This window comes from Rhinopithecus bieti, unplaced genomic scaffold, assembly GCF_001698545.2.
Source record: "Rhinopithecus bieti isolate Rb0 unplaced genomic scaffold, ASM169854v2 scaffold_68129, whole genome shotgun sequence".
Classification (NCBI taxonomy): domain Eukaryota; kingdom Metazoa; phylum Chordata; class Mammalia; order Primates; family Cercopithecidae; genus Rhinopithecus; species Rhinopithecus bieti.
Window position 1 is genome coordinate 32,454 of NW_016825421.1, and position 11,244 is coordinate 43,697.

At 42.9% G+C, this 11,244-nt stretch overlaps 1 protein-coding gene across 1 annotated transcript in view; it reads right to left on the minus strand.

Annotated features, from left to right (window-relative positions):
• LOC108522670 (sorting nexin-6-like) overlaps nucleotides 1-11,244 on the minus strand; it is a 67,075-nt gene that overhangs the window by 32,250 nt on the left and 23,581 nt on the right. The window contains 4 exon segments of the mRNA XM_017863042.1: nucleotides 1,707-1,753; nucleotides 1,756-1,801; nucleotides 7,671-7,794; nucleotides 9,937-10,058. Of these exon segments, the coding sequence (XP_017718531.1) occupies nucleotides 1,707-1,753; nucleotides 1,756-1,801; nucleotides 7,671-7,794; nucleotides 9,937-10,058 (339 nt within the window).

Sequence of the window (11,244 nt, forward strand, 5' to 3'; positions counted from 1 at the left end):
GGAGAATGACGTAAACCCAGGAGGCGGAGCTTGCAGTGAGCCGAGATCGTGCCACTGCACTCGAGCCTGGGCGACAGAGCGAGACTCCGTCTCAAAAAAAAAAAAAAAAAAGAGCCGGGCGCGGTGGCTCAAGCCTGTAATCCCAGCACTATGGGCGGCCGAGACAGGCGGATCACGAGGCCAGGAGATTGAGACCATCCTGGCTAACACGGTGAAACCCCGTCTCTATTAAAAATACAAAAAACTAGCCGGGAGAGGTGGCGGGCGCCTGTAGTCCCAGCTACTCCGGAGGCTGAGGCAGGAGAATGGTGTAAACCCGGCCGGGAGGCGGAGCTTGCAGTGAGCTGAGATCCCGCCACTGCACTCCAGCCCGGGCGACAGAGTCAGACTCCATCTCAAAAAAAAAAAAAGAAAGAAAAAAAAGTAGGTGTTTTCCACACATATTATCTCAATCTTTTTATTAAGTCAGTAAGGTGGGTAGTATTATTAACCCCATTTTGAAAATGGAAAATCTGCCAGGGCGCAGTGGTTCACACCTGTAACATCCCAGCACTTTGGGAGGCTGAGGCAGGCAGATCAGGAGGTCAAGACTTTGAGACCAGCCTGGCCAACATGGTGAAACCCCGTTTCCACTAAAAATACAAAAATTAGCCGGGCATGGTGGCGGGTGCCTGTAATTCCAGCTACTCAGGAGGCTGAGGCAGGAGAATTGCTTGAACCTGGGAGGCAGAGGTTGCAGTGAGCTGAGATTATGCCACTGCACTCCAGCCTGGGCGACAGAGCAAGACTCTATCTTGGGGAAAAAAAAGAAAAAAGAGAGAAAATGGAAAAACCGAGATCCAGAAAAATAAAATAAAGTAACTTTTCCCAAGGACATGTAGCTTGAAGCAACACCAAAACTCCAACTGAGATCTTTTTTTTTTTGTTTTTTTTTGGGGGGACAGGGTGTCTCACTCTGTCGCCCAGGCTAGAGTGCAGTGGCGAAATCTCAGCTCACTGCAACCTCCGCCTCCTAGGTTCCTCAGCCTCCCGAGACCTCCAGGCTGGTCTTGAACTCCTGATCTCAAATGATCCACCCACCTTGGCCTCCCAAAGTGCTGGGATTACAGGCGTGGGCCACCGTGCTCGGCCTCAACAGAGATCTTCTAACTCCAAAGCTGAACTTAGGTCTGTCCCTAACATTTCCAAGGCTAAACGTTAAATGTAAAAACAGAGGCAGCACCTCTTGGTACGCTCTGCAGCTCTGTCTGTCCTGCATCTAGGAGGACTTCATGTGCATGTGGGTGGACATTCCAAATTGCACACTGTCCCTCCCCTCCACCCACCTGCCCCATGATCACCCCTTAACCACTCATGGAATATACATGAATGGCACGAACTCAGAGACGTTGCCCATGTAGGAACTGCAAGGCTTGGGATTTGGGAAGGGAAATAGGGGATTCTAGAAACCTGTATCCTGGTTTGATGTGAAGGGAAGGGGTGTGGGCTGCAGTTGGGCAAATTCCCTTAGCTTAAGACTTCTCATCCACTGTAGAAGGGAACGCTCTAAGGAGAGGAATCCAGGTCAAGGGGATTCCTCCTGTTCCTAGGACTAAAGATTCTAACCATACAAATGTCTTTTACTCTAATTCTGCACATTTGAAATCTCAATCTATCTCCCTTTTAAAAGAAGTCTCAATACCACAGTTAATCAAGTAAAATCTTACCTTTACTCCTGAAACGATTACTCCGTCTGCTGATTTAACCATGTTTTAAAGAAATCTTCAAGTTTCTCTTTTTTATTTTTTCCTCGCACACTCAACTGAAAGGTAATTTAACATTTTTTAAGGTTACAAAAGTAGTGCCTCCTTTTCTTTGATATTTAAATGGCAATCTCAAAAGGATCCTAGTTTTAATCTTAATATATAAGTGGCAATTTCATCATGTACATCAATGATTTTCAAATTTTAGGGCATAAAAAGGAGTTTGGTAATAATACAGATATTCAGGACTCACTCTCAAAGATTCAGGTTCAGTTGGTCAACAAGAAGGCCTAGATATTTCACATTTTATGAGCATATCTGATAATTCTGTTGCAAGCAGCCCTCTCACCGTATTTTGTCAAACACTGCTTTATAAAATTTTAATACACAATTAAAATTTTGGCTCAAGAATTCCTTTAAACATGTAAAATTTATTGGGGCACAATATACTACTGTACGATTCCTCAATAACTCTGAATACATATCCTATACATTTGGAACTCTGCACTCATCCAAGTGTCTCTTGTCTGGCTTTTGGGGTCAGCAATTTATAGCACAGGGGACACAAAAAAGATGACTTTGAACAACATGAATGGTTATCCAAGGGCAAAACCAACAAGCAGCAGCTAACTCTTTGACTCCTAGCACTTGTTGCATCAGGGTGCTCCATAAAGGAGCAACCCATCTAATTCCCGTGAACTTCCATTGCTTCAATGCCCACCTTTATGTAAATGACTCATAACTGTTTATCACTACCTGCTATGGTCTGAATGTATGTGTCCCCCTAAAATTCACATGCTGAAAAAAAATTTTTTTGAGACACTGTCTCCCTCTGTCATCTAGGCTGAAGTACAGTGGCGTGATCTAGGCTCACTGCAACCTCTGCCTCCTGGGTTCAAGCTATTCTCCTGCCTCAGCCTCCCGAGGAGCTGGGACCAGAGGCATGTACCATCATGCTCGACTATTTTTAGTAGAAACAGGATTTCACTGTGTTGGCCAGAGTGGTCCTGAACTCCTGACCTCAGGTGATCCAAACACCTCGGCCTCCCAAAGTGCTGGGATTACAGGCATGCATCACCACGACTGGCCGGTATCTTGAAGCTTAACTCCCAAGATAATAATAATTAAGAAGAGGTGGGCCTGAGCCAGGTGCAGTGGCTCGTGCCTGGAGTCCCAGCTACTTGGGAGGCTGAGGTGGGAGGATCATTTGATGCCAGGAGTTTGAGGCTGCAATGTGCTATAACTGCACCTGTGAATAGCCATTACATTTCAGCCTGGGCAATACAGCAAGACTCCATCTCTTAAAAATAGGTGGGGCTTTTGAGAAGTGATTAGGTCATGAGGGTGGAGGCTTCATAAATGGGATTAGTCCTTATAAAAGAGGCTGAGGGAATGTTATCCTCTTGCCCCTTCCTTATGCCACGTGAGAACACAACAAAAAGGTGCCACCTATGAAGCACAAGCGCCCTCACCAGACACGCAATCTGCCAGCACCCTGATCTTGGACTTCCCATTCTCCAAAACTGTAAATGATAAATTCTGTTGTTTATAAATTAGCCAGTCTAAGGTATTTTGCTATAGCAGCCAAACAGACTAGAATACTACCCATATGCTCATTCCTTAACCTTACATGTTATATCCAATTGCCCACATAATTTCCTTACATGGAGACTGTGACTGTAACCTCACATCAGATGACTCTAACACAGTCCTCATTATAATTTAATCTCTGGGCTGGGCGCAGTGGCTCACGCCTGTAATCCCAGCCCTTTGAGAGGCCAAGGCCAGTGGATCACCTGAGGTCAGGAGTTTGAAACTAGCCTTGACCAACATGGTGAAACCCCATCTCTACTAAAAATACTAAAATTAGCTGGGCGTCGTGGTATCTGCTTATAATCCCAGCTACTAGGGAGACTGAGGCAAGAGAATCTTTTGAACCCAGGAGGCAGAGGTTGCCATGAGCTGAGATCGCACCATTGCATTCCAGCCTGGGCAACAAGAGCGAAACTCCATCTCAACAACAACAACAAAAAATTAGCCAGGCATGGTGAAACGTGCCTGTAATCCCAGCTACTCGGGAGGCTGAGGCTGGAGAATCACTTGAACCTGGGAGGCAGAGGTTGTACTGAGCTGAGATCGCACCACCACACTCCAGCCTGGGCAACAGAGCAAGACTCCATCTCAAAAACAAAGAAAAAAAGAAAAAAAAAAATCTAAACTCCAAAATTTCTATCTTCCCTCTTTGAATTGTGGCCCCTTCATCCGAACAGTCTGACTCCAACATGTTCCTTAAAATTCCATACTTCTCATTTAAATCTTGAAATTTCTACAACTTCTTCCTTTTCCTCACAGCTCAAATTCTACCAGCAAATGACTGAAAACTGTCCCTTTCCACTCCTATTCTCCTAGTAAAGTCTTCATCATCTCTTTCCTAGACTGATCTATTAGTTAATAATTCTCATCTTATTCCAATCCATTCTATTGCCTGGGACAGCTTTCCCAAATCAAATTTTGAGCATCTCATCCTTACTCACAAACTTTAGCTTCTTTTCTCTTTTTTCTCTTTTGAGACAGAACCTCTCTGTCACCCATGCTGTTGCACAATCTCAGCTCACTGCAACCTCCACCTCCCATATACAAGTGATTCTCATGTCTCAGCCTCCCAAGTAGCTGGGATTACAGGCAAGCGCCACCATGCCCAGCTAATGTTTGTGTTTTTAGTAGAGATGGGGGTTTCACCATGTTGCCCAGGCTGGTCTTGAACTCCTGGCCTCAAGTGAATGCCTTGCCTCAGCCTGCCAAAGTGTTGGGATTACAGGAATGAGCCACCACACCTGGCTTTTTTCTTTCTTCTTTTCTTTTTTTAAACAGACAGGGTCATACTATGTTGCCCAGGCTGGTCTCGAACTCCTCAGCTCAAGCACTCCTCCTGCCTCGGCCTCCTAAAGTACTGGGATTAAAGGTGTGACTTACCACACCCAGCCCAAATTCTTTGATCTTGAGGTTAACCTGTAAGTACATGAGCACTATGCTACATTTATTTTCTGCGAAAATTATTAATTAATCTTGCCATCCAAACATAGGTTCCAAGATTTGTATCAGTCATTCAGTAAAAAATTTGTTGCCAGCACTATGAACGAAGAAATCTTTAAAGCGCAACCACCCTGGCCTGGTGCAGTGGCTCACACCTGCAATCCCCGCACTTTGGGAGGCCGATGCAGGTGGGTCACCTGAGGTCAGGAGTTCGAGACCAGCCTGATCAACATGGCAAAACCCTGTCTCTACTAAAAAACAAATTTAGTTGGGTATGGTGGCTACTCGGGAGAGGCAGAGGAATCGCTTGAACCTGGGAGGCGGAGGTTGTAGTGAGCCGAGATCGTGCCACTGCACTCCAGCCTGGGCGACAGAGAGAGATTCCATCTCAAAAAAAAAAAAAAAGTTTTTAGTAGGCAGGGAAAGGAAAAGTAACAACCGATCAGCACCAATGGTCAGTTAAACAGATTCAGAGTCAATGATTTAGCCAAATCTGGAATTCTTTAGCTCAATCACCTCCTCGGAATTCTCTACAAGGCTTCAGAAGACTCCAAACTCAAATTTAAGAACATTAGTCAATGTGATAACCCTATTTCTTTTGTTTTTGTTTTTTTTTTTTTGAGACGGAGTCTCACTTTGTCACTCAGGCTGGAAAGCAGTGGTGCAACCTTGGCTCACTGCAAACTCCGCCTCCCAGATTCAAGCAATTCTTCTACCTCAGCCTCCCGAGTAGCTGGGACGACAGGCATGTAGCCACCAACCCCAGGTAATTTTTGTATTTTAAGTAGAGACGGGGTTTCACCATATTGGCCAGGCTGGTCTCAACCTCCTGACCTCGTGATCCACCTGCCTCAGCCTCCCAAAGTGCTGGAATTATAGGCTGAGCCACCGTGCCTCGCCCCTACTTCTCAAGAGATTTGCAATTAAGGATTACAAAAAAAAAAACCAGTGTCCCTTGAAGTAACATGATTATTTATTTATTTATTTATTTTGAGAAGGAGTCTCTCTCTGTTGCCCAGGCTGGAATGCAATGGCGTGATCTCGGCTCACTGCAAGCTCTGCCTCCTGGGTTCACACCATTCTCCTGCCTCAGCCTCCTGAGTAGCTGGGACTACAGACGCCCGCCACCACGCCTGGCTAATTTTTTTTGTATTTTTAGTAGAGACGGGGTTTCACCATGTTAGCCAGGATGGTCTCGATCTGCTGACCTTGTGATCCACCTGCCTCAGCCTCCCAAAGTGCTGGGATTACAGGCATCACTGTGCCCAGCCAGTAACACGATTTATTTTTTATTGTTAGTTTTTGAGATAGGAATTTCACTTTTGTCCCCCAGGCTGCAGTGCAAGGCACGATCTCGGCTCTCTGCAACCTCTGCCTCCCGGGTTCAAATGATTCTCCTGTCTTAGCCTCCCGAGTAGCTGGTACAGGCACCCACCACCATGCCCAGATAATTTTTGTATTTTTAGTAGAGATGGGGTTTCATCATGTTGGCCAGGCTGGTCTCGAACTCCTGACCTCAGGTGATCTGCCTGGGTCGGCCTCCCAAAGTGCTGGGATTACAGGCATGAGACACCATGCCTGGCTAGTAACATGCGTAACTATCATTCTGTCAATTAATCTACTCAAGTTCTACTGAAATAACTGCATTACTACTGAAAAAGTGTCACTTAACTTGAAAAATACAAACAGGCCAGGCGCGGCTCACGCCTATAATCCCAGCACTTTGGGAGGCTGAGGCGGGTGGATCACCTGAGGTCAGGAGGTCGAGACCAGCCTGGCCAACATGGTGAAACTCCGTCTCTACTAAAAATACAAAAATTAGGCTGGGCGCAGTGGCTTACACCTATAATCCCAGCACTTTGGGAGGCTGAGGTGGGTGAATCACCTGAGGTCGGGAGCTTGAGACCAGCCTGACCAACATGGAGAAACCCCGTCTCTACTAAAAATACAAAAATCATCTTGGCATGGTGGTGCATTCCTGTAATCCCAGCTACTTGGGAGTCTGAGTCAGAAGAATCGCTTGAACCCAGGAGGCAGAAGCTGTGGTAAGCCGAGATTGCACCATTGCGTTCCAGCCTGGGAAACATGAGCAAAATTCCATCTAAAAAAAAAAAAAAAAAAATTAGCTGGGACTACAGGCACGTAGTCTTGGGAAGCTGAGGCACGAGATTCACTTGAACCTGGGAGGAGGATGTCGCAGTGAGCAGAGATTGCGCCACAGCACTTCAGCCCGGATGACAGAGCAAGACTCTGTCTCAAAAAAAAAAAAAAAAAAAAAAAAATACAAACATTCTAAAAAAGGGCCTTGAGCCTTTTCTAACTACTCTTGCCTTTTCCAATGACTCTTTAAAAACAAAACTTGGGCCAGGCGCGGTGGCTCACGCCTGTAATCCCAGAACTTTGGGAGGCCAAGGCGGGCGGATCACAAGGTCAGGAGATCGAGACCATCCTGACTAACACGGTGAAATCCCATCTCTACTAAAAAATAGAAAAAATTAGCCGGGCGTGGTGGTGGGCGCCTGTACTCCCAGCTACTAGGGAGGCTGAGACAGGAGAATGGTGTGAACCTGGGAGGTGGAGCTTTCAATGAGTCAAGATCATGCCACTGCACTCTAGCCTGGGAAACAGAGCGAGACTCCATCTCAAAAAAAAAAAANCTAACACGGTGAAATCCCATCTCTACTAAAAAATAGAAAAAATTAGCCGGGCGTGGTGGTGGGCGCCTGTACTCCCAGCTACTAGGGAGGCTGAGACAGGAGAATGGTGTGAACCTGGGAGGTGGAGCTTTCAATGAGTCAAGATCATGCCACTGCACTCTAGCCTGGGAAACAGAGCGAGACTCCATCTCAAAAAAAAAAAAAAGAAAACTTGACCACCAATCAATTTGATACTCACATCTTGATTATATTCCAAGAAGACATGGAAATTTAAATCTTTTCTCAAAATAGGATGTGCTGCCACACGACACAGGAACACTTCATGCATCGCAACTGTCTTCTTGAATATTGCCAAATATTCACTAGAAACAATACAGATAATTAAAGGTAAAAAACTCCATCAACTAAAAGGTCACCTGCAACAATTTTTTTCAGAAAATATTCTTTGGATTATTCCAAATGCAAAATTAGAGATACAAAGATATAATTCAGGTAAACAAGGGTTTTAGTTGAACTGTTAATGAAATACATAAAACCCAGCTTTGAAAAAGATTTCATGCCAGTTAATAATATTTATATCTGATTGTTAATATTTTAAGTTTTACAAATTTTCTTACTACGAGAGTTGATGTTAAAGTTAACTATAGGGCTGCTTGTTCTCAGCTCTAGAGAAAGTATGCTACAAATTATTTGATAGAATCTTAATGATTCAATATCCAATTACTGCTTTTAAACAACTTAGTACAAAAAAAAATTAAAACCCAAAAACCTCAGTGAGCATATTTTCAACGTTAATAATTATTTTCATCTAATTACCCAAACACACAAGAAACACACTACGAAGAAACTGATTTTTTTGCCATTACACCAATGAAATGTGTTTAAAATATTTTAATACCAGCAGTGAATCTCAGAGACCACAAAGTAATACATGTCAGTTTGGGGGGAAAAAAAAATTCAAGGAAAAGGCCTGATATTCTTGCTTCAACTACGTGCAAGAAGGATAAGTTTTACATACCAGCAAACCAGCAAACCAGCAGGACCAATGTTGGGAGAAGTTTGATCTCTGTGAGGGTAGTCATTCAGTGAAGACAAAAAAGAAGGATGCAGAGGATGGAGGTAGCAGTAGAATAAACCCAAGGTTCTCTGTTATCCAACCCCTAACCAGACCACAAAAGAACCATGATCAGGGCCACTGGAAAATCACAGATTCTTCTATATTAATGTGCTCTGCTCATTTCCAGTTTTCAATCTTACAAACTTTGAATATATATCTGTCTGCTATCAGACCACTGCTTGCATCCAAGACCTGCTTTGCTGATTTATTTTTTCAAGAGTTTAGCATCCTGAGGAGGAGTCTAGTGGCAGTGTCAATATATAACTGATAACTGAAACTAGTGGAAGAAGAAGAGAGGAAATGTATGAAAGGGAGAAATGACCCAAAAAAGTGACAGAGGTGATAACTAAGGAAAATTATTTCCTTGTACAACTCTCAAAATAGAGAAACATATCCAGCAAATCCAAAATTACTCCAAATGTTTAATAAAAGGGGAAAGATTCTGTATGTTTAGTAAATACACTAAAAATGAAATATAGGCTGAAAATCTGAAAATATACCCCAAAATCTGAAATCCAAAATACTTCAAAATCTGAAAAGTTTTAAACAAAGACATGACGCTCAAAGGAAATATTCATCAGAACATTTCAGATTTCAGATTAGGGATGCTCAACCAGTAAATATAAAGGAAACAGTCCAAAAAAAAAAAAACCAAAAATTAAAATCCAAAATGTACTCCCAGGCATTCTGTGTAAGTGATACTCAGTCTGTACATAATTTCCCTTTCTTCCTTTCTCTGCCTGTGGCTTCTGCCCAAAGGGAAAAGAATATAGAAGCAAAGTAACTAGAGAATAGTTAAAACTGTTTTCATGAAATGACTGTATTAGTTTCATATATACTAGAAATGTATTAGATTCTTGAAAAAATTGTGATAATTCGCATTGCATATACATGCATTTTTAAGAAAACAGAATATATGTAGTTGCTCAGTACATTCTCTTTTGAGAATTATGGCAATATGTCCACATTGAAAAAAGAGAACTAGGTTGGTAGTGACTAAGGCTTTGCAAATAGAAAAAAAACAAAACAATGTCTATTCTGCTTTAAAAAGTCATGTTCTCTATTTCTTTTTCCCCTAAGTCCAAAAAGAGACTGGACCTTTTACTTTTTTAAAATAAGCTTTTGGATCTTCCATTTTCAACTTTCAGGGTCTATTTCAAATATGAATTTAAATAATTTTACAGTGGAGACAATTATTCTATAATTTTCCTGTAGGCTCTGATCATGATCATTAATACTGGTTGTATGACTTAAACCTGCATCTTCCAGAAAGGGTCTCCATGGTGAAACAATTAAAATGATGGGATATCAGAAAACACCAAAAAAGGCAAGCACAATTAACAAAGGCAACAACAACCCAAAAAAAAAAAAAAAAAAAATCACATACGCTTCCAGTTCCTGTTTCATCTTTGTGAATTCCTCCTTCGTCATCGACCCTTCTCCTTCACCAAGCTTCTGTAGTTTTTCCCTTGAAGCATCAAAGTCAGGTCTTGGTGGTGCTGGTGGAATCTGTAACAGGACCAAATCACTAATTTTAAGGAAATTTTCATTTCTTGAAGCACTGTACTACCGCCACCATAAAGGACTGCATCTGGGAAAGCTAAGGGTATCCAGACTGAGCTGAACACCAGGAACACCCAAATTCAGACTGGAGAACTTGACTAGTTGTAGAAATTAAGAGTTTTGACCAAGCGCAATGGCTCATGCCTGTAATCCCAGCACTTTGGGAGGCTGAGGCAAGTGGATCATGAGGTCAAGAGATTGAGACCATCCTGGCCAACATGGTGAAACTCTGTCTCTACTAAAAATAAAAATTAGCTGGGTGTGGTGGCGCACGCCTGTAGTCCCAGCTACTTGGGAGGCTGAGGCAGGAGAATTGCTTGAACCAGGGATGCAGAGGTTGCAGTGAGCTGAGATGGTGCTACTGTGCTCCAGCCTGGCAACAAAGTGAGACTCCGTCTCAAAAAACAAACAAAAAAAAGAGTTCTGAAGTCCTGTACACTAAAGAAGAAATACAGCATAGATACAACTACTTTCTGCTATCAGAACAGCAATTCTAAATAAATTTCAATCTGCAGACTCCTACAGCAACCTGGAATCCTCAAATTCATGTGTGTACTAAGCTCTGACCACAGACTGAATACGTGTAACAAATACGCATATCGCTTTCCAAAAGTATATAAATGGTATGATTAAACAAAAATGTATATATATATTTTTTTGAGATGGAGTCTCGCTCTGTCACCCAGTCTGGAGTGCAGTGGTACAATCTTGGCTTACTGCAAGCTCTGCCTCCCGGGTTCACGCCATTCTCCTGCCTCAGCCTCCCAAGTAGCTGGGAGTACAAGCTCCGGCCACCATGCCCGGCTAATTTCTTTTTGTATTTTTAGTAGAGATGGGGTTTCACCATGTTAGCCAGGATGGTCTCGGATCTCCTGACCTCATGATCTGCCTGTCTCGGCCTCCCAAAGTGCTGGGATTACAGGCGTGAGCCACCACGCCCGGCCAACAAAAATGCATTTTAAAAATTAATGAACTCCTAATAGCTTTATGCTATTGTGTTTTTTAAAATTAACACTAATTAAAAATTTTTAAATTAATGAATACATTACAATGCAGCAGGGATGTTAAAACAGGTCCTGGATTGGAGGAGTGTACCAGAAAGAAAGAACTGGTTTTTTTTTTTTTTTTTTTT